Consider the following 23,844-nt stretch of genomic DNA (forward strand, 5'->3'; position numbering starts at 1 on the left):
ACCGCGAAGCCTAGCTGGAGGAAAATATTGGCAACAGCAGCAGACTGCTTGGCTTTACAGACGGCTGGCTGCTGTGGAAACTGCAGTAAGCTCTTTCCAGAAGCTACCGTCCACTTCGCTGCCAACACCAGGTAGGTGTTTGGTATCTTTGAGCTCTTAACATAGTTTGCTTTTTCTTTTTAATTTAAGTAAAGCAGACAAATACTTAGCTTAGCAGCTGCGTCTCTCTCTCTGTCTCTCTTTTTTTTGTAATGGCAGAATTGATTATCTCACCGTTAGCCTTTCAGCACAGACTGCTAGCTGCGAGCTAATGTTAGCTAATGCTCTGTTTAAAGGTGAAAGAAATTATTTCTATCGAGTGCTGCGAGTTGCAGTCAGTGGTTTTTTGTCCTGGAAAGCTTACAATGGGATAAATTACCAGTTGGTGATATTGAGTTTCACCGAGCTAGTCATAAAACGTTAGGTAATATTTGCAGGCTAACGGTAACCTACGGACTTTAGTGATGAGGGAGCTCTGGAATAAAGGCTCCCTGTAGTGGTCCAAGTTAAATCCGGTCCAATTCAGGTAAAAATAAAACAAAAACTTCAGTGTTGGGGAGAATTATAGAGGCTGTGTGGTGTATAGTGGGTGAAAAGTGGGTGATTTCACACCTCCCAGCAGAGAGGGCTGTGTGGTTAGGAGATGGTCAGTCTTTGTCGCGAAGCTGCTTCCACAAAAGATGATTTCTGTGTTACAAAAGCGAAGTCGTCTGGGTTCGTTTCACGGCAGACAAGCTAGAAAAACATACGGAGGAAGGATTTCAATAAAAACATTGCATTGAATGTTTAGAGCTGCAGAATGAGATGAATTGTTCTCTACAGGCTTTACACTTCCTCTTTTTTATTGACTTGATTGATTATCTACCTGGACTGGACCCATCAGATAAATTAATTTGAATAGTTAATGACTCTCCGCAATGTAGGGTAGTTCTGGTTCATGTTGTGTAATCTCTGACTTGACTGAAGAAGTGATTTCCTTTTATGTTTTTGAGATGCACTGATCAAGCGTTGCAACCTCGTTTAGATTTTTCTAAGATCTGAACAGCTGATTCTAATATTAACCAGATTTTTCTTTCTAAAAACTGTACCAGATTAAAAGGAAAACGTGTAGTAGTTCGGAATATTATAGAAAATGTAGGAAATTTAAATAACTATTCCCATTTACACACCAAAATGCAAACCTTTAACAGTTATCTGGTCAGTAATTAAAACGTGCATTCTGTTTTTAGGTGTTTATAGATTTAATGCAACTTATAAAAATCATTTCATTTTCCCAAATCATATTAAGGGAAAAATATTCCAGTTCTTACTTACAGCTTTTCTCGTAGTTTTTTAATGCTTTTTGAGTTTATTCAATCTAAATATTAATATTTTTTAAAATGTATATTTTTCAACAATTTTGAAAGCTTATGAGTGTCCATTTAAGCTGGACACTCATAACCAGAATTTAAAAGATTTAAATATGTAACATCACTTGCTTAATTATTGTAAAACAAAAAAAATTGGGACTTGAGTAAAATATTGTTTTGGTATTTTTTCATTACTCATCGTAGAAGCGTAGTAGTGCTCTTCCATATTTTATATAGAAGTCCACTGAAACCAGGATTTTCTATTGCCAAAGTCCTAGAAAATTACAAATTAGAGTTGCCAATAAAGATAAAGTTCCTCCTATCATAAAGGTGAGAGGTGCTTGTTTAAAATGAGGGCGAAAAAAGTCAGCCAATATAGGTTTATTTTATTTTATTTTTTAAAATAAAAATGGGAAAAAAATATATAGCAACCAATATATGATCTTAAATGTAAATTATTTTTATTTTTCTATGTGAGAATTTCATATGAATTTGCAATGTTTATATATATATATATATGTGTGTGTGTATATGTTTTTATTTTATAATATCAGGGATTTAAGGATTTATGCATCATTATGTTGGTTCAAACTCGCATTTTCATAATCTATAGGAGAAACATAATTAGCGTTTTATCGTTGAATAAATTGCCCAACAAACTCTGAAGTCTGATTTATGTGAGGGTGTAGTTAAGTTTCATTTGTGTAGTTTTACAGTTTCCTCCAGGCAGACGATCCCTGCCAGTTACTCATAAAAAAAATATTTAAAAACGTCAACATTGTATCCAGAACCGGGTCAAACTGCAACATTTAATAAACAACGTCTTCATGCATACGATCTCATTGGTTTTTAAACAGTTTTTATTTCCTCTTCAAATCTGCATGTCACTCACTCTTAAAGCCTTTTGTTTAATTTGTTTTTGTTTAATCCGAATGTTTTCTTTCTTCTTCTTTTTTTTTTTTTTTTAAACACGAGTGCACCTGGTTTGCTTGAATATTCAAACACCATCCCTCTTGATAAACAGGATGCATCCTAGTGCTGGCATGAGCGGCGGCTGCTGTGTCATTTGTTGTTTGTGCTTACGTGGGTCTGACGTCTGAAGGTGCGGTGGAACCGGGACCGTGACATGCCAGCTCCTCGTGAAGAAGGTGTTGGTTTGCTCCGCTCCTTCAAAAGTTTCCCTTTCAAGAGAAAAAGAAACTTAAAGAGGGGAAACGGCTGGCCTGCAAACTGGTTCCAGATTTCCAGATGTCTGGTTTAGAGCATCAGAAAGGCCAAGATGGACATTAAGTTAAAAAGTGGAAAATAATCTTCTTCCTTTTCTGTTTTTTTTTTTTTTTTTTATCCCATCAAAATTAAGTAACACTTTGAGTTTCTGGTCTCTCCTAATCTAACCAGCTGTTTCACATACAGTGAAACAGAGTTGTAAAACGGTCCAAAGGTCAAAAAGCATTTTTCTTCTTTTTTTAAGATAGCAGTCCTCTTGATTAGACATTCCTGAACTCCTGGAGCTGGTTTATTAAATTTTCTGATCATCTGTTAATTTCCCAGATGTGTTAAACGGATCAAACGTCTGGGACTTTAAAGGTGAGGGTTCTGACCCGACGGGTCGTCTTTGTTATCATGAATCCTGCAGTGAACAGGGGGAAAAAATCCTTCAGAGATTTGATTCTACTGACTCTTCTCTGGAAATGAAATGCAGCGGTTCTGCCAAGGACGTTATTAAGGACAGACTTTCTCAAGACAGACAATAATTCATTGAAATCTGGTTTTCATTTATGCGTCATTGCCAGAGGAAATGGATTTCTATTTATTTTTTTATTTTGCATTTAGTTTGCAGATCCTACAGAAGTGGTTATTTCTGCTGCATTTATATTTACGTATTTATCAGATTAACTGTCTTTTCTTGAATTTTTTCCCTTTCCAACAGGTTGGATCAAGTCGACTGCTGGAAGGGAAAATCTGTCTTTGCCCAAGTGGAGACGTTCTGGATGTGAACCTTGTTCTTCCACTTTGCCTGCCAGTTGGAAACCTTATTTGGGATCTCCTTATATCAAGAGCTACCCTCAGTCTGAACACTAGGATAAATATTATACAAAAAGGGTTAAATCTTGGTTTTACTCTGATTCTTCTGCATGACGATGATGGCGAAGAAAAACAGTCTGAAGGGTACGTACCGGCGTTTGTCTTGTAAATGTCTTTCTGGTGAAACTTTAACTTTCGAGCTCAGCAGTTCGGTTGTGTTTGTGAATTTCCTTGGGGTCAAATGATGCAGCCGCTCTCCTTTCAGAGAATCTGAGCTTTGAGTGTTTACACCGACATCGACGTGTTTTCATCGCACGAGAAAGACGGCTTGACTGCAACTCAGCAGTTTCCATCTTTTAATGGTCGTAGATTAGCTTTGGACTTTGCTCGTCGGTCTTAATTTTCTGCTCACATCTTCATAGGTTTTCTTTTCTTCGACTCACCGTTTTGTGGGTTTTATAAACTGATTCTGCAGACCTCGCGGTTGGTCTTCTCCAGCTCCATTTATGCATTTCTTTGAGTCATTTGAATCGGCGTCTGATTCCAAACCATTCACGCACAAAAGCGCTGAAGTGCTTGCTGCTTGTGCTGCTAGCTCAAGTGTTTGTGCTTAAATGCCTCAAAAAAAAAGTCCTTCCACCTCCGCGGTTCAAAGAGGTTTGCATCCTTATTTTACGGAAATTGTATGCACGTATGTGTGCACGTAAAAAGAAACCTATTTTCCAAATAATCCACAGCTGTGATGTGATTAGGATTCATGTGTAGCATATTTTTTCAGGAGATCTCTACAAAGATATCTGGGGCTTCTTTTGTTTTGCAAATTATGTTCTTCGGTGGTTTGCAAATGTGGGTCAAGGCCTGGACTGATTGCCTTGTTTTTCTTTTCTTCTTTATAGATACATCTGGTGTGGTGTTTGATACTCGCTCAAAAATGGTCATGTCCCAGGGAGGAATGACAGAGAGGATGAAGGACAAGGTAAGACGCAGATCTCAATAAGTTAATTTGGTAAATCGATTCAATATGTGAAACCATAAGCGTTTACTTCTGGCCTTAAAACTGGGGCTTACAGCTGATTTATGAGACAATTTAAATGATGATCATTTTATTTATGTCTGAACACTCAGACACTTCACAGGAATCAAGAAAATTACAAACACCGAGTACCCAAGAAAACGCGTCAATACAAAAAGCATAAAAAAAAGAAAAGGAAAAAACAGTATTGCATAATTTTGACCAAAAGGTTTTTAAATACAAAAAGTATGTTCTCCACAATTATAGAAGTCTGTGTACTAGAAGAGTAAACTATGGGAGGTTTTATAAAATAATTGTGGTGTATCGTAATATTAGAAAGTTGAGTGGAAGGAAAAAGTATGGTCGCCTCATGCTGCCTTGAGAAGTTAAGATTACGAAGCGAAGTCCATCCAACGTCATTTTCTGGTAAATAAGTCAACATAGCAAAATGCAATAAATCAATCAGAATAAACAGAAACTAAAGTGTTGTACTCTATAAAAATATTATTCATTTATTTATAAATGTGCTTAACTGATCAGCAAAATCGCCTGAACTCAACATTTTATTGAATCTGTAAAGTTCTGTTTAAAGCTGCATGACGCATTTTATCAAAATCTGTCATTGGAATCGCAGAATGGGACTGATTTGGTGAACTATTTTAGTCGCCATGCAACTTGACATGAGTTCTGCATGTCAAGTTTTATTTTATCAGATATGGAAACCGTTTTATCAACTACTTTAAACCCTTTAAGATAATTACACCAGAGTAAATATAAAAGCAATGTTTTTTTTATGTTTTAATTTATGGTGGTATTTTTGTTTGGATAGGGATTGGTTATCAGCTCATGATTCCAACTGATTTCTTGAATTGGGCAATTTCTTTTAAGACCACTTATGTCTGAGCCTGTGTCAAAATTTATAGATGTAAAAAAAGATGCATCAATTAAGTATTGACTGCATTTATCGCTCAATACATGGACATTTACTTCAACAGGCTATTTTATTTTTGTTTGATAATTTTCATAGAAATATAGGGTTACTTTTTCCTTCCACTAAACTTTCCATTAATGTGCTTTTTTAACTTCTATATTTTATTTGGGGTTTATATACAATTCATATTTGAAGGAACTGGATTTTTGTTTTTCAGCTGTTACTCATAATAATTAAACTTGGAAGCTTTTTCTTTAAAATATCTCTGTGTGAAACGAGTTTTTTAAATAAGTTTCACTTCTTAAATTAAGTTACTCTTATAAATTTACTTCTAATGTGTCGAGATGCACCTGTATTTGTGGTTAAACAGACTTGAAAGTTCTCAGATCTGCACATGTCGAGTCATGTTTGCATTTAGTTTCGCTCCGTACTTTTTTCCAAGCAGCAGAGCTGCTACAGTTTGTCAGCTATAAATGTTGCCAAAAAAAAAAGCAGTATGTTCTTTTTAAATAAGAGCTGCCGCACCCCTCATCTGGGAATGTTTCTGAGTTATCCAACATCCAGATATCCTGGATATTCAGCTTGAGATATGAAAGTTTGCAGTTAATGGATTCAGTGGTGTTGGGCTTCTTTCATGGAAAGGAAGAAAACCTTTAGTTTGCTCTGCTAGTAAGTGTCTCTATTTCCTCAATGTGAAGCGTTTCAGGAAGTTGGACAAATATAGTCGATGCAAATGACGACAAAAGCGTCCAATATTTAAAATTTGTCCTTCACTGCAAGCATGCAGTGCAAGTTGCTAACTGGGCGAACTGAGTGGATGAAATATTTATTCATTTTGCTGTAAAATCTGAGCAGCGGGACTGAAGGTGTGTTTTTTTTCTTCACAGATCAGTGCGGTGAGGGCAGTTGTCCCCAACAAAAGCAACAATGAGATTGTGCTGGTGCTGCAGCACTTTGAGAACTGCGTCGACAAGGCGGTGCAGGCGTTCCTGGAAGGTATGAGGATGTTGCTGCTGATCTCAGAGTTCACCCGAGTAAAGGATCATCACATAAGTGCCTTTACTTTGTTTTCACACATCAAGCAAACCTGCCTGCATGTTTTCTCCTTCCTTTTTTTTTTTCTTTTCTGTTGCCAGCTTGTGCTGACATGTTGCCCTAATGCCTGTGAGCTGAAGCAGCCCATTTCTCTGCTTTCATCAGGCGTATCATGCTTTGAATTCAGCTGTTGAGCGTCATTTGCATGCCTTCAGTTTCGCAGGGTTAAATTTAGAAACAGGGTTGTCCTGAACGTCACACTGCTTTGTTCCTCACTGGCATCCAATAAAATTCTCAGGACGTTTTGTATTTTCAGGCGGCATTACAAGACTTTGATGCTCTGACGTGCAACTGAATGAACTAGTTGTGACCTTGATGTTCTGCTTTTTTTTGTTCTCTCCGTAGGGAGTGCAGCCGAAATCCTGAAAGAGTGGAATGTGACCAGCAAAAAGAAGGTGAGAGTAATAAAGCATGCAATTAAAATTCCTCTGAGTCAGCATGTTCATCTACCTCACAGATGCTGGTTTACATTTCCAGAGTTACATTCCTACTTACTTGTAAAATGCACTTAACTGCAGATATCCATGTCTCTACTTTATGCTGTGATTTGATCACAAGCTTCATATGAATTCTTTGAAAGTGTCTGATATTCAAACTGCAGAGTTTTGATAAAATGCAACCTACAGGGAGTTCCCGCTTGAATTTTAAGGCCTTCATCTGTCTTAAATTCATGTTTTAAGTAAGTTGGTCTTATTTTGTTTTGACAGAACTATTTACTCTTCTTTGTATTTTTCTTTTTGTCTTGCGGGATTTTTCTGTCTGGCAAAAGTTTAAGTTGCATTCAAACATCTTTATTGCATTTTTGAGACAGTAAATAACTGCTAATGTACCCTATTTAGCTTTTTTTGTGTCCATCATGGGTAAGTGGAAATTTATTGCCAGTTCGTACATTTCTGTGGAAATGTAAATCTTAATTTTCAGCCATAATGATGTTTAAAAGTCTTAAATTTGAGGTGGTAAAACCTGCAGAAACCCTGAATCTAACGTTTGATTAAAAGCCTAAGTTTGAAAACCAGATATTTTCATACACCTAATAAAAAACACATGCTTTTTCTCATTAGTTGCGTTTCTGTTGGCCATATTACTACACAAATTGGAATTATGAAAATAAATTTGCTTAATTGAACACGGCAATTTCAAAAACTCACTTTTTTGATAAGTCGTTGCGTTAAGATGATTTGGTTTTTTATAGAAATCTGTGTATTTCACAAACCTGCAGTGGAAACACTTTTTAGCACTAGAGTCATGTGATCAACAACTGGACGTTACTACTGGTGGAAATGACAAAGAAGACGACAGGAAGTGCATGATGGTGACGCGATAAACTTATTCACGTGCAATTATTTTTAAATTGTGCTTCTCATTTAATAATAACACAGCAATTGTGAAAATGTTTTAACGACATTAGCAGAATATTGACAAAGTTTTTCTCACGTTTGTAATGGAAACACAGCTGACGTCTGAAGTTAATCAGACTAAACTTCTCTTGGTCTGGGTCAGTTGGAATTACCAAACATATTTTGTGTGAGAGATAAAATTTTAATTTATTTTGACCCTGCTGTAGAATACTATCACAATATCGTATAATGGTGAATCGAAACCGTCTTCTTGAGCTCATTTGTATTGTTTTTATCACCAATGTGGTGCTGGAAAAGTTTTAAAATTTACCTTGAAAAGTTCTTGAATGTTGCTGTAGGTAAAAACTCCAAAAACCCAACATTTAGAGTTGGATTGAACGTGAATATTTTCGTTTCCAGCCCAAGAAGAAAAAGAAGCCCAAGCCTCAGCCTGAGGTTTCCACAGAGACGCCTCAGCTGGAGGCGGCGTCGCCCGACGAGAGCAAGGACGACGAGATGAACGGCTTCCACGCCAACGGGTCGGTGATGGACGGAGAGTCTCTGGATTCGCTGAGCGAGCAGCTGGACTCTGCCTCCCTGGATGCAGCCGAACTGGACTCTGAACCCGCTACCCCCGAAACGCCGGGTAAGAACGAACGGCGTGTTGTTTTCCTCTAAGATCTGATGGAAAAAGAAAATCAAAGGATTGGCTGATGTGAAGGGAAAATCTGAACTTTATTGAACTAAAACCACTTGAAGCTGCTGATCTTTCAGCTAAAAACCATGACTAGAGCTGGGTGATGAGGTGATTTATTTATTTTATATACAGTACAGGCCAAAAGTTTGGACACACCTTTTCATTCAAAGAGTTTTCTTCATTTTCATGACTGACATTGTATATTCACACTGAAGGTATCAAAACTATGAACACATGCGGAATTATATACTTAAGAAAAATGTGTGAAACAACTGAAAATACGCCTTATATTCTAGGTCCTTCAAAGTAGCCACCTTTTGCTTTGATTACTGCTTCGCACACACTCTGCATTCTCTTGATGAGCTTCAGTCACCTGAAATGGACTTCCAACAGTCTTGAAGGAGTTCCCAGAGATGCCTAGCACTTGTTGGCCCTTTTGCCTTCACTCTGCGGTGCAGCTCACCCCAAACCATCTCGATTGGGTTCAGGTCCGGTGACTGTGGAGGCCAGGTCATCTGGCACAGCACCCCATCCCTCTCCTTCTTGGTCAAATAGCCCTTACACAGCCTGGAGGTGTGTTTGGGGTCATTGACCTGTTGAAAAATAAATGATGGTCCAACGAAACGCAAACCGGATGGAATAGCATGCCGCTGCAAGATGCTGTGGTAGCCATGCTGGTTCAGTATGCCTTCAATTTTGAATAAATCCCCAACAGTGTCACCAGTAAAGCACCCCCACACCATCACACCTCCTCCTCCATGCTTCACGGTAGGGCTGTGTAATAATATCGATTTTGCAATATATATCGATATTTTCTTTCCTAGAAAAAAAGTCAGTATTCATCCCCAAGTATCGTAGCATCCAACTGTCACCTTGATCACTCACTGCTTGCTTCGCCGGGAGAGTGATTAGGTCATCAGGCTTAGAGTGATTCCTTCAGATGTTAAATGTCAAGGTTAGAAGGTATCAAACTATTCAGAGCAGGTACTTGGTGCACTTTATTTACTTTACAAATGCATGTAAGCTACAGTTTGTACTGTTTCAATTAAAAGAAACATGTTTTCTCACCACTACTTTGATTCATTTTGTCCAGCTGTCGACTTTAAGTCTGTGTCCATGTCCAACCAGAGCCAGGTATTGTGTAGTTGGTGCTTTTAATCAGTTTTCAGTTAAATTAATTCAGTCCAACTCTATAACAGTCACGAAATGTCACCAAAATCACTCTGTCCCTCTAAAATCTTTCAGAAAATCGCAAAAGTGTATTGAATTGTATCGTTTGCTGAATATCGCACTATATATCATATTATGAGTAGAATATTGTGTATCATATCGTGAGATTATTGTATCACTACAGCCTACTTCACGGTGGGAACCAGGCATGTAGAGTCCATCCGTTCACCTTTTCTGCGTCGCAATAAGACACGGTGGTTGGAACCAAAGATCTCAAATTTGGACTCATCAGACCAAAGCAGATTTCCACTGGTCTAATGTCCATTCCTTGTGCTCTTTGGCCCAAACAAGTCTCTTCTGCTTGTTGCCTTTTCCTTAGCAGTGGTTTCCTAGCAGCGATTCTACCATGAAGGCCTGATTCACACAGTCTCCTCTTAACAGTTGTTGCAGAGATGTGTCTGCTGCTAGAACTCTGTGTGGCATTGACCTGGTCTGTAATCTGAGCTGCTGTTAACCTGCGATTTCTGAGGCTGGTGACTCGGATGAACTTATCCTCCGCAGCAGAGGTGATTCCTGGTCTTCCTTTCCTGGGGCGGTGCTCATGTCAGCCAGTTTCTTTGTAGCGTTTGATGGTTTTTGCGACTGCACTTGGGGACACTTTCAAAGTTTTCCCAATTTTTCGGACTGATTGACCTTCATTTCTTAAAGTAATGATGGCCACTTGTTTTTCTTTACTTGGCTGCTTTTGTCTTGCCATAATTCAAATTCTAACACTCTATTCAGTAGGACTATCAGCTGTCTGTCCACCTGATTTCTGCACAACACAACTGATGGTCCCAACAACATTTATAAGGCAAGAAATCCCACTTATTAACCTGACAGGGCACACCTGTGAAGTGAAAACCATTTCAGGTGACAACCTCTTGAAACTCATCAAGAGAATGCAGGGTGTGCAAAGCAGTAATCACAGCAAAAGGTTGCTACTTTGAAGAAACGAGAATCTAAGGCGTATTTTCAGTTGTTTTACACTTTTTTGTTTAGCACATATTTCCACATGTGTTAATTCATAGTTTCGATGCCTTCAGTGTGAATCTACAATGTCAATAGTCATGAAGATGAAGGAAACTCATTGAATGTGTCCAGACTTTTGGTCTGTACTGTATTTATTACATTTTCTGTTTTTTGAAGATTTAATATTTGGAAACTGGGATTTTGTCCCCCTCAGTAATCCACTCCCTGTTTCCATAGTTCAGAGAACCACAATGTCTTTTTGTTTTACAGCTTCTATTCATTTCAACTGGCAGAAGGAATGACTGTAATAAAAACCCTTTTTATTTAACACATTCTCTGTCATTTTTGTTTTCTTTTCTTTCTTGATTTTAAAAAAAGAGGGGGGAATCAGTTAAAATCGNTTTTTGAAGATTTAATATTTGGAAACTGGGATTTTTCCCCCTCAGTAATCCACTCCCTGTTTCCATAGTTCAGAGAACCACAATGTCTTTTTGTTTTACAGCTTCTATTCATTTCAACTGGCAGAAGGAATGACTGTAATAAAAACCTTTTTTAACACATTCTGTCATTTTTGTTTCTTTTCTTTCTTGCATTTTTCCTTGATTTTAAAAAAAGAGGGGGGAATCAGTTAAAATCGGAATTTAAATTTTGGATAAATTTACAGATTTTATTTTTAAACTATGTTGCCCAGTTCTAACAATGAACCGAAACTTATTTCACAATATTAAAACAAAAACCTTTATTTGAATTAACCTATCATGTTGAAGTTGAAGATGTGTTTTTCTTATATTTAGGAAAACTTTTTCTGGCTGCATTTTTTTTCTTATTATTTTGAGTTTTTGAATGTTTATTTCCTTAAATTAAAATGTACAATATTTAAAGTCGTCACACAGTATTTTGCTTTTAGCAGCCATTTTTTAAATTCAAATCACCCAGTAAAACTAGGCTATAAACAGAAACTGTTTTTAAATCTTCTGTTTTTTGCTTCATTCAAATATTGCATGTTTCTATTTAATTCTGTGCAGCTGAAAAGATACTAACTCACAATAAATTTTATCATTTTATTTTGCAACATTATGGCTCCCAAGTACTTTCTACTTATTGTACTTGAAACAAATGGTTTATACATATTAATTTTGACACTTGGGTTATTTTTTTAAGCATTAAAGCTAAATCTTGATGCTAAGGATTAATTTCCTAAATTGTGCTTAAATCACACTTTATAATTAAGACACTTGCTGTGCTTTTACATTTATTTTTTTATCTGTTAACTAAAAGCTCAGTTTGTATCACGGCAGGATTTTCTCACTCTGAAGACGTGTTGAACTTTTGTATCTGAAGCTGGCCGCTCACCCACACAACGCAGCAACAGACTTCACCCACATTTCTGCAGAAAAAACAGTTTTTGAAAGACATAAAACGCAGCAGAAACTACAACAAACATCTAAAGGATTTAACGATCGGTGTGTCTCCTCACAGGTGTCGAGGCAGAAAGTATCGTCAGCGCTCCAAGTCCTGCTTCCCAGCAGGGAGGAAGGAATCACCACCAGGTTTTCAGAGGCAACAAGCCCCGGCACAGGACGGCCTCAAACCTTCATCCCTCCTCATCCTCGCTAGCCTTTGATGAGCAGGGATCGTCAGGAGGGAAAAAGATGGGTGAGTAACTTAAAATAGAGATGCACCGATCCGATATTGATATCTGTATCGGTCGAAATGTTGAAAAAAACTTCTAGATTGGGTATCATGAGGACGTGCTCCATCCATAAGGGCAGATCTATTCAGTCTAGCTCTATCAGGGTTTCCCCCGGAAACATTTCTAGGCCCGGTGTTCAGGGCGCTACGCCAGTCATCCAGATACTTGCCGTGTTTTTGATTTAAAAAATGTTTAAAGTTGACTGGAAGTTTGAAAATATCATTTGATAGTTACGCATTTTTGGAAGATTACCATCTAAACCCGAATTATAAAGTCTTTAAAAAAAAAAAAAACAGGCAATCATTAAAACAACCTAATAAATTACCAAGGCTAAGCCTGGTTGGGGACACAAGTAAAGCCTGGTGGCCCGCCAGGCTTACAATACTCCGAGGGGAAACCCCAGCTGGGCTTTGCTCTGAGCGACGCCATGCTTTATTTGAGTTCATAATTCCACTTTCTGAACCATTTCAACAGTTTCTTTTGTTTATTTTTACTTTTGACTAAGATGGTCAACCTGTTGTTTTAGTCAGGTTGAATTAATTTATTTTTTATTTAATATTGGCCGTTATACTCCTGACTACACTGACTGAACAGACTGTGTTGTTTTGACCAAACTTGTGAAGCTATTGGTGCATTTAAGGTGCTGTACAGGTACAGAGTTATCAAATAAATGTATATTTCCCCTTTGAAGGACAATAAATGTTTTTATTCCGTTCTGCTTATTTAAAAAAACTTTTAAGTCGTTTCAACGCTGTTTTTCCGCATTGGATCGGTTTCGGCTGATACTGAACCTCAGATATCGGTAACAAAAGTGAAAAACGTGAATCGGTGCATTTTAAACTTGAATCTAAATTAAAACAGCCCTCCAGTTGATGTTAACCTGAACATCAGAGGTTCCTCAGATGTTTAAAAATAATCCGTCTCTCCTCCTCAGCTCCCAACATCGACCGCTCAGTGAAAGACCTGCAGAGATGCACCGTCTCCCTGACGCGCTACAGGATGGTGGTGAAGGAGGAGATGGACTCCTCCATCAAGAGGATGAAACAGACGTTTGCTGAACTCCAGAGCTGGTACGTCGGCTTCCTGTGAAACCGTCACATTTCTCATTCTGCTGAAAGAGAAAATCACATTTCTGAGGGTTTTAATGGCTTCTGAGGTGGAAATGATTGAGAAAAAAGCCCAGCTGGTTCTGAACCTGCGTCGCAGTCACAGCCGTCTGAAACATGCATCAGGACTGAGCTCCTGCAAAGTTTAATCATTTGGATTTATTCTGCTGGTGCTCAATGACTAAATATGTCAATTTTTAGCTGAAAACAAATTTATTTCCTCAGATCAGAGGAGGGAGGATTGAATTGGGATAGTTAAGAGGAGCGCAGTAAATTTCATTCTGACTTTTTTTTTTTTAAAGAGCAATTTTCTTTATAGAAACTTCATAATTTATTTTGATGGTTTTGGTTGTAAGCAGGGCTGCAACTAACGATTATTAATTGATTATTGTACCAATCATTCTGTCAAAAATTCACATTCTGTGGATTTTTTATTTAACCAATTAAAAAATCAATCCTTCTTTAAAATGAGGAAAATAATATACATGTTTTAGAAAAGTTTTGACTTAATTACTGTTAGATGTTTCTGCATAGGTCATTTTTGAGCAGTGCAGTTAATGATTTACTAAATTAGGTGAGTTATTTCAATAATCGATTAATCGTTTCAGCTCTACTGGCTTAAAGTGGTTTTTACTTCCTTTTACACTTCTCTGTCTTTTTATTTTGAATATTTAAAATATCTTTCAGTTCCAGTGTTAAGTCCTTACAAAAATTAAAGTTCATTTGTATTTGAGAGGGTAAATTTCTATCATTATTATCAGTAGATCTCTTAAAAATGATCTCAAAACAACAATATTATCGTTTATTGCAATAATTTCTGATGCAGTTTATCATAACAGGCCTAATTATAGTTTGAGTGTAAAGGGAAAAAAAAAAGAACTGTACTCAAATTCACCACAAAGTTTCACTTTTATTACAAGAAGTCAACACAACGTCTTCTGTTAAGTTGTACTGGATATCTGAGACAGGAAGGTGGCAGAAAAACTTGGTTCACAAAAACAAATCTCTCCTTTTTGTTTGTTCTGTGGTTTTCCTGCCCGAGTTGTTACCTGTGATGATGTCAGCACAACAAACAGCAGGATGGTCAGATGAAGAGCAAACTGATCACAGATTTCAGATGGGAAAACATTCCTGCGTCTCGAGAGTCTAAACATGACTTGTAACTATGAAGCGTCGCCCTGCAGCGTTTCAAACGTTTCCAATGCAGTAAATGCGTTTAGTTTGTTTTCCCACTTTGGTGATTTCTGTGACCAGTTTAGACCTTTTTATACAGCTAAAAATAAAAAACTGTAACATTGTTGAAAAGTGAATTTATTTCACTTGTTCGGTTAAAAACATTAATAATTGCAGAGTAGGACTGCAACAAAAGACTTTAGTAATCGATTATTCTATCGATTTAATCTAAAGTTAAATCAGGCCAAACTTCTCGTTTTAGGTTCATCAAAATTATTTCTGTTTGCAACAATAGTGAGAGTAATTTATTTATTAATGTTTAATAATGCCTAGTGTCACAATAAATCAATTATTTGCATCATAAATTAAAACAATCTGAATTATTTTCCATTTGTATTATTGCTGTTTTTCCTCGTTTCTCTCTTTCTAGTGAAAGATAGAAAATGATTTTCTGCTTTAATCTCAACCGGCTCCTTTTTTGAAGGAGAGTTTGAGACTTCAGCTTCATTTGTAGTTTTGTGTATTTTGTTTTATTTATTTCGGGTATTTAAAATGCCGTCCAGTTCAAGTGCTAAATATTCATTAGAAATAAAAGTTTAGACATCTTTGAGATGGTTTTCTTGCATTATTATGCCATAACTGTTATGGTCCCAAAACAACAATATTATCATTTATTGCACTAACATCTGGGACAATTTATCATCCAGAAAAATATAATTGTGACAGGCCTTAATGGATGCATACATGTTTTATAAATCAAACCTAAGTGATCTAAATTTTAAAGGTGCAATAATTTTTTCTCCCCCTTAATAATATTTAGACAGTTTTTAAATAGTGGCAGCATTTCTGCTCCAAACTGTTGTGCTTTAATAATTGAGAAAAGATGTGTCTTCCAGTGAGTTACTCGTTGTCGTCTTGTTTTCTTTCCAGCTTAATGGACAGAGAAGTGACTCTTCTGGGAGAGATGGACAAAGTGAAAGCCGAGGCCAGTAAGTGCTGCGTTTTCAAGTGTTTTTACGCTGCGCTCGGCTCGTCACTGATGACCAGAGCTGCTGGTGCATCTTATGATCACCTGACTGAAAGCCCCGAAGAATCTGACCCAATTCATTCCCAGAAGGAGAAACGGAGATTGTTGTGGAACAGCAAGTCCCAGTTTCCTGAAAAGTGCAGCAGCGCCCTGAGGGTGCTGATCTACCTGCAGCTCCTGCTGTGTGTTTGTGTGTAACATGACAGAGCAGGACTTCATATTTGTATAAGTAGGCCATTCTCTCTTCCTCCGTCCTCTCAGTGTGGAGTGTTGTGTGTTTGAGGCCTGAATAGTGTCAGGTGTCGAGGGAGACTCAATGCTGCCTTTGTGCAAGGTGTGCAGTGAATTGAGTGGAAACTTGAGTTCCTCCTCAACGGAACCAAAACGGTTTCTTGAAAATTTACCCCGTAATGTTGCGCTGTGTTTGTGTAGTTATAAAAATGTTTATTCTGATGGGAAATTATTTTTAATCAGTGCCTCACTACCTGGTTACAGAAAGCAGCAGGAAAGGTGAAGTTCATTCTTTAAAAACATCTCTAAACTCTATTCTGCTAAAATTAATGATATCCTACAAGCTTTCTGGAATAACGGATATTTTTCCCAAATCAGGAGAAAAGTAAATGCTTTATTCCTTTCAGGCAGCTGCCTTTTTATGCACACATTTATTCCTGCATGCATATTTCTGCTCAGTCATTCGTCCGTCCTTTTTGTCTCCTTGCCCTACATTCATCCTGCATTTTTGTATTTATAGAAAATTAGGAATTATCTAGAAAAAAAGTGGATAATCTAAAAATGAGTTATGGAAATAATCTATGGCTATCTCTGCTGTCTGTTTTTGTATAAATCCCTCTGCCAAGAGTGATTAAAACATGCACTGACTCTTCATTAACACCAACTAGTGGCTGTAACATTAAAAAGAAGAGGAAATTTGTTTTAAGTTGCTGTGCTTGAAGACATGTTGAGATTTGAGCAACTTTTAACCAATCATGATCCATAACTGCTGCTGCTGTTCTGCAGTGATCAGAACATGCCACTAGGGGGCCACAGAGGGAAAAACCGTGAATGCCAGTCAGGGTTGATTTAATTCACAGGGGCGTGGAGACTGTAGGAAACCTGCAGCTCCCAGTTCTCAAACTTCCTCCTGGATCTGAAAATGCATCAGTTTGAATGAAGTGCAGAGCTGAAGATCGGTTGGGTCACCTGCTGCCCTCCGTCCATTAACAAGACTGGATGCAAGCAGCAGCAAAAGGCACCAGAGTTAATAAAAGGTTTTATTTATGTGGATACCTGGCTCCTTCCCTCACCAAGAGAAGAAATCACTGCAAAAACACAAAATCTTACCAAGCATTTCTGGCTAATTTTAATGCAAATATCTTAGTGCACTTGAAATAAGACAAAACTATTTTACAAGCAACTTTTCAGCAAAATATAGGAGCTTAAAATAAGTCAGTAATTCCTTTATTTTAATAAAAGGAGGTGCTAGTTCCACTGGAAGATTATTTCACCTTTAACAGGACATGTTTCCATGCTAAGTGAATTAATTTGCCAGTGAAGTTAGCACTATTTATCAACATGAAGGACTTAAAACAAGCTCATATTTTCTGCTGAAAAGTTATTTGTAATTTAGTATACTTTAAGACAAAACTAGAATATTTCTAGTAGAAACTGGACCAAAAATACTTGGTAAGGTTTTGTGTTTTTGCAGTTTCTTCCTTATTGCTTTATGTTAGAAACCTCACAGGACTCTGAGGAGGTTCAGTAGAATTTATGCTTTGATATTTTCTTGTTTTCTGCAGACTTTACTCCAATATTTCTAATACTGGGCACCTCTTTGAACTTTGCTTAGATGCAAATATTTGCAGCCTGTAGTTGTTTCTGTCAAACATGTTACTGGTTTAATCTGTGAAACCGTTTTCCTGATATCTAGTTAAACTGTGTATTTCTCTCTCTCTGAGTTTCTGTTTTTTGTGTTGCAGTGATGATTCTGGACGCTCGGCAGAAGAGAGCGGAGGAGCTGAAGCGGCTGACGGACCGGTCCGGTTCCATGTCTGAGGAGCAGCTGACTGAGCTGCGCGCCGACATCAAGGTGCTGCCACATTTTCACTCTGCTTTATTTATATTAACTTTTATTTAATGGGATTAAACCATATGAATGAAAGACTTTAACATTCTGGCTTGAAATAAGCGGAGAGTTTTATTATTTTTGTATTTTTTTCAGCATTTTGTGAGTGAACGTAAATACGACGAGGACCTTGGGAAAGCTTTAAGATTTACATTTGACCTTGAGCCGCTGAAGACGAGCATCTCTGGGTTTGGATCAGGTACAGCACTTTAGTTCCTTTATTTTTCTCTTTCATTTATATTTTAATATGAATAAAGTCCAGTTTTATCCCTCTTATCCTCATGGAGACTCTTTTAACTCTTAGGTTATCCACAAATGCAATAGTTGAGACAGCAGGCGTTTTGAAAACGATCAGATATTTATCAGAATTAGAACCACAAATGGACGTGGCATAAATCGGATTTATTTTATTTTTGGGTGAAAACGTTGTAATCTCTCCATTTGCTGCATGTTTTCCCCTCTTTCTTCCCCTGGTTTCCTGTCGGTTTACTGCTCAGAAATCAGTCGCAGTAGATGCTCACCTATCTGACCAGGTTGCTCATTATGCTGAACTTCAATGCGTTATTGACGGAGAACAACAGAGAAAACGTGTTTATAGCAACTGGGGAAATTTTAAAGTAGAATCTTAAAAATCAAATGATTTCTTATCGTCTTGCTGCTTCTTCACACACGTCGGCTAAAACCCTCTGAGATTCTGTCGGCTGACAAACACTGGGCTTTATGGTGTCAAAACGCTCATTTATTTTTAACCTACAAAGACTTTACTGGCTCTTGAAACCCCTAATTCTCAGAGAATAACTGTCTGCGGTTAAATTAAGCTTCTTTAAATCTCCAAAAGTCAGTTTTGTTAACGAGGCAGGAATCATGTTTTACCGTTTCTGACTCTCTGCCTTTCTTCTAGTGTACCATCCACGTACGGGCTACTCGGACCGGTCCCGCTGTAGCTCCACGTCCTCCTCTGTCGCCAGCCCGGTCCAAACGGAGACCCCTCCTCCCACCCAGACCCAGACCCAAACCGCCCCCGCTGAAAACCGCCCGCCTCCAGTCAAACAGGTGAGAAAGAAATAAACTCATAAATCATCTTTATCGCACTTTTACTTCTAAAACGTCTCAATTCTAGAGCAAAAAAGTGGTACATAGTTGTTAAATGGACAGAAAGTACTTCTTAAATCTGTGGCCTAGTCAAAGTCCAGACCTAAATCCAATTAGAAATGTGTAAAGATTTGAAAATTTGACCGTAACTGCAGTGAAAGAGTCAACAGAGTTGATATAAATGCAACTTTTTATTTGTAACAATTAAATGGTGCAGTCAGTCGATTAAAACATGTGATCCGATTATTCACTCTTCTTTTGTAACCTTGAAACGTAAATATGCATAATTTCAAAACGTTTAAGAAATTATTTTATTGTCTAAAACCAAACATCTCAGTTTTCCAGGTTTTTATATTCAGGATAATTTTAAAATAAGTTATTTTGTTTAAAATGTAAACTATAAGCTGGTTTTGCTTCAGGAGGAGGATAAGTTATCGCTGCAACATCTCCTGCCAAACTTTTGTTTTGGTAAAATCCAGCTTTTATCCAAACTCAGGATGTTTTTAAAAAGTGAAATTTGCCGCTTGGCACACCACTTCGACTCTCCCTGTTCATCTTTTCACTCACATTTGTGACTCTGAACTGTTGACCGCAGTACAAGACCGTGTAACGCGCTGCTTTGAACCAAGTAACCCTCTTCATACAAAAGAAGTTTAGGCGAAACTTGGTAGTGCGATTAATCTGCGTTAAGTAATATCGTGTTAAACAATTTAGATTAATTGGTTGTGTTAATGTTGAGAGCCCTATAAATAAATAAAATGATTAATTTATGTCTATTTTCAGTGAATTCCCACTTTGTTGTTCCATCACAAAAATTCCCAACAAAACATTAAACATTTTGGAGGTTTTTATGCCTCCATTTGGGTCTCAACTGCTTCTAAAAACAACTTAAGCACTTGAAAGAGGAAAAAAAAAACACTCATCTTCATGTTTTTTTTTGATGTCTGGTAAACGAATTGCTTCACAAACATCCCGGAAAGCCACATTCAGTGGCCACTGTGTTGTTACTTAGCAAACCAAACAGCACTCCAGCATGTTTGGTCAGCTGGTTTTGCCACTGTATGTGCTGTACAATGGCTGCTGGAAAAGACAAGTGTTTTGTTGTTGACTTAACATTCAGAAACAACTTCCTGGATTCTGGTTGGCTGTGCAGGAGCCTCTACTAATGCTTTTCAAAGATGTATAATTGTATAATTGCACATCTGTTTGCAGCCTTTTTTTTTTTTTTTCATGCAAGTGTAAACGTTGAGTTGGGGGCGTGGTCAGCAGCAGCTAATTTGAATTTAAAGTGGCAGGAGGCCTTAAAAACAAAGAATGATTCTGTAAAAAAAAAAGTAATAAAAATGCTTCTCATCAATCAGAGACCGATCCTAACCTGTTCAAGGAAGCATAATAGTTCACCTTTAACTTTCACATTTTGTCATGTTACAGACACAAACTTTAAAAGAGTTTTAAAAACTCGGTTTACTCACCATTCTGTTTTAATTTCGTCCTCAGATTTTCCAGGGAAACAGGCGAACCTTCCAGGGACCCGGCTACCACTCGGGCGGCCAGCGGTTCAACGGCAGCTCCCACCACGACAGGAACGCCGGGCGCGGGAGCCACCGTTACCAGGGCGACGCCGGCTCCTCCGGCCCGTCCTCACAGCAGCCCCACAGCTCCAGGGGCCCCTCGCACCCCCCCCACAACCCGGACCAGCCCGCCCACAACGGGCTGCCCCAGCGGCTCCCTCGAACGCACTGCCCTTGACACCGGAAACCGTCTCACTCAATCAAACCCATCCACTAGCCCCCTGCCCCCAGAGCGCTCCATTACCCCTCCACCCCAACGCCCTTCAATGAAGAATAGTATACAAGTTTACATATTTCAGTCAGTTGAGCTGTAGTGCCGCCGCTCTGCATCACTCTGTTCATTCTTTGAACGTGAAAAGCTCTGACTGTCTCTCTCTCCTCGTTTCGTTTCTCGGTTTTCGTGACACTTTCTATCTTTAGCCTCTGCTGCTGTGGCTCTCCGTCGTTTCATCACCGAGACTCGCGCAATTTACCTGCAACAATCCGTGCACTATTGAAGTTGAACTCTTAGTACTTTTTCTCTTTTTGCGCCGTCAGCTCTCTGATTTGAAGGTTTTTTTTGTTTCTTTTTGTTTTTTCGTCTCCAGGAACCATTTCAATGCCTTCGCTGTTTGGGGGGGCAAAAAAAAGTGTTGTGGAAAAGTAGTTGTAGCTTCGACGGGGATTTCCGACATGCAATCAACACTACAGACTGTCGTCTGTCTTCGCTGGGTGGAAACGAGACATATCAAACTGTAAATCAGAGCTTAACGTTCGGCTGCTACAAACTGTAGGGGAAACTTAATGTTTGGACACAAAAGGAGTAGTTTAACTTTTATAAAAAAAACAAATGATAATAGTAAAAAAGAGGTTCTCGCTCCTTTTCTCTCTGCTGGATCGCTTTGTTTGTTCTCCATTTCTGTAGGGAGTCGAGACTATTCCTGTTGATTTCGAACGAAGCGGGATCCATTATTTTCTGACTAAGAGGGCTCATTAGCTTTTTTTTTTTGTGAACTATTAATGAAGGAGGCTTTGGTGTACATGTTGTTTCATAATCCAGAGCATTTATTCAGCTGGATGTTCTCCTGCACGCCCAGTTCCTTGCTTTATTCTGTTTCTCTTTTTATGCACACGAGTGGCATAATAATGTCCTGCTTGCCTTTAGTCACAGACTTCACATTTGCCTTTCTGCAAACACAGATGTCTCCATCAAAACCTGGATTTCAGGCGCCGTGTTTTTGTTTATTTGTTTATTGTCCGAGTGCAGAAGTAAAGTTCTCATAGGATGATGGAACCCATCGGGTGGGTGTTGATTTCATCTTTCCGCGGCTGCCAAGGAGTTGCTTCAAGCTGCTTTTTGGGGTTAAATTTCCCTCTTTGTGTCCAGTTTGAGAACAAAACACTGGTGAATACCTCATAGCCGATCCTCTGTCGCGACCCTTTTCTCATTAAGAGACGGCCGGCCCCCTGGTGATTCCTCGCCGCCTGCGTCGATGTAGTTATGTACATAGAGCGAGCTGCAGAGCCGTAGTGGGAAACCAGTCGTGTTACTTTATTGCTTCATGTCGTTATCATGTCGTCTTCCTTCAAGAGGGAAGGGAAAAATTCATCTTTAAGCTTCTTTTCTTCCCTAATTTTTCTTTTTACTTTTTAGTTTTTTGGAGTTTAAGGTAAAAATAAGATTTACTTTACGAGTTAAATTAGTGATTATTGTGGAGAAAATAGCGATGGGGATGAATAAATGGTGATTAGGCTTGACTGAAAGTAGTTTTTTTTTGTTTTTGTTTTTTTGGGAGAATGATTGTTGGCTTTCTCATAAGATTTTAGAGCATATATGATGGTATTGTGAGCAGCCAGTTAGTGTATGATGATGTAGACCGGAGGGTTCTGGATGTGATCCACAGACACTCAGATGTTGCCGTTTGTGCAGAAATTGTTTCGACTTGAAGCTTAAAACTCGCCGTTAACGGCAACTCTGAGCAGGCTTAAAAATCATGAAAATTACCGCAAAAGTAGGGAGATACTTTGTTTTTGTTTTTTTTGCATGGAGTTTAAAAAAACTCATCCAGGTTGTTTTTTTTTTTTTTATCACAAAAGATGCATATTAACTGAAGTTGTACCAAGTGCTACAACCTTCCTCACCCGCTCCTCATCAGCTCTTTGCCTGAGAACGGGCAGCACTGTGTACTGAATCAAACTCCAGGACACATCAAACACAAATCCTCTGATGCCCTGTGAGAATCGCTGGGTTCTCTCTCTCATCCACATGTTGCGTTTTACATTCCAGGCTCCAGACATGTTTGGGGTTTTTACTACAGATATGACAAAAAATAATAATAAAATCTAAAGCGGATTAATACAGCTCATTTTATTTTATTTTTTTTACTTCTTCCTCCTACCCTGCTTTAGTTCTGATTCTTTCCTGTACATACATATATGTAGCTATATGATTCTGTGCTCACACCGGGCATTTTGTATGTGATATTCATACTAGGCATATTTGAAGTCAAAAACATCCGGTTTGTTCATTCTTCCAACTGTAAACTCAAGTGCCTTTTCTTGTCCCTTCCTGTCCCTCCAACATTTCCTCTTCACCACAGTACGGACCAAAGACATCGACCGTCCCGACAGTCCAGCCCCGTCTCTCTCCCTCTCACTGAATGGCACACTTTTCATTTACTACAAATAAAACTGTTTGCAATACCAAACGTGTATCCTGGAGTTTTTGTATTTGACAAAACGGCAAATCAAAACAAGCAAGGGTGATCTTTGTAAGTTTAAAAAAAAACCTCAAATGAGGATTTAATTTGAGGTAAAAACCTTAGTTGTAGTTTTCTTGGAAACATTAAATCGGATAAGAGGGGGAATAGTACTGTATGTAATTTATTCTGCATCTTTATTTACATGGTAAAAAAATTACATAGTTCAAATCAGTCAGTTCTTGTTTTTAAAGGTCATTTTTTTGTAACCTTACAATTGATTTTTTTTTAAAAAATTGCACAAAAACTTAACAACAAGAAAATTAAAACCCAACAAAACGAAGCAAAAAAAAAAAAAAAAAACCCCAAAAAAAAAGAACTTAATCAATAAAAAAAAGACACGTTATAAGAAAATACACATAACACAAGAGCGAAAAAAAACGAGAAAAAAAAGACATTACAAGACAAGACATCAACTCCACTCTAGTACCAGACGAGTCTAGTAATATAACATCACATCACGTCATTTTTCCGTCGTAAAACTGGGCCATCAGAATATTAAATTAGCTTTAATACCTTATTTTTTAAAATGCCTACAAATATTAAAATGGTTCCGAAATAAGTTTGTTTGCGCTAAAGAAAGTAGAGAAGCTCAAGTTCTGAAAGATGTGCAATGCCACATCCAGCCGGCAGATGGCGGTATTGTACAGAACTAG

The 23,844-nt window shown here is 38.0% G+C and overlaps 1 protein-coding gene across 1 annotated transcript; it reads left to right on the forward strand.

Moving 5' to 3' along the window:
• spats2 (spermatogenesis associated serine rich 2) lies at positions 1–22,784 on the forward strand. Its single transcript, XM_007553603.2, has 13 exons — positions 1–131; positions 3,319–3,557; positions 4,310–4,389; positions 6,244–6,352; positions 6,797–6,846; positions 8,209–8,434; positions 12,146–12,322; positions 13,294–13,429; positions 15,569–15,627; positions 17,642–17,751; positions 17,884–17,986; positions 18,689–18,840; positions 20,377–22,784. The coding sequence occupies exons 2-13, from the start codon at positions 3,524–3,526 to the stop codon at positions 20,626–20,628; spliced, it is 1,488 nt and encodes a 495-aa protein (XP_007553665.1). The 5' UTR covers positions 1–131; positions 3,319–3,523; the 3' UTR covers positions 20,629–22,784.
• The last annotated feature ends 1,060 nt before the right edge of the window (positions 22,785–23,844 follow it).

Source organism: Poecilia formosa, unplaced genomic scaffold, assembly GCF_000485575.1.
Source record: "Poecilia formosa unplaced genomic scaffold, Poecilia_formosa-5.1.2 Scaffold57, whole genome shotgun sequence".
Classification (NCBI taxonomy): domain Eukaryota; kingdom Metazoa; phylum Chordata; class Actinopteri; order Cyprinodontiformes; family Poeciliidae; genus Poecilia; species Poecilia formosa.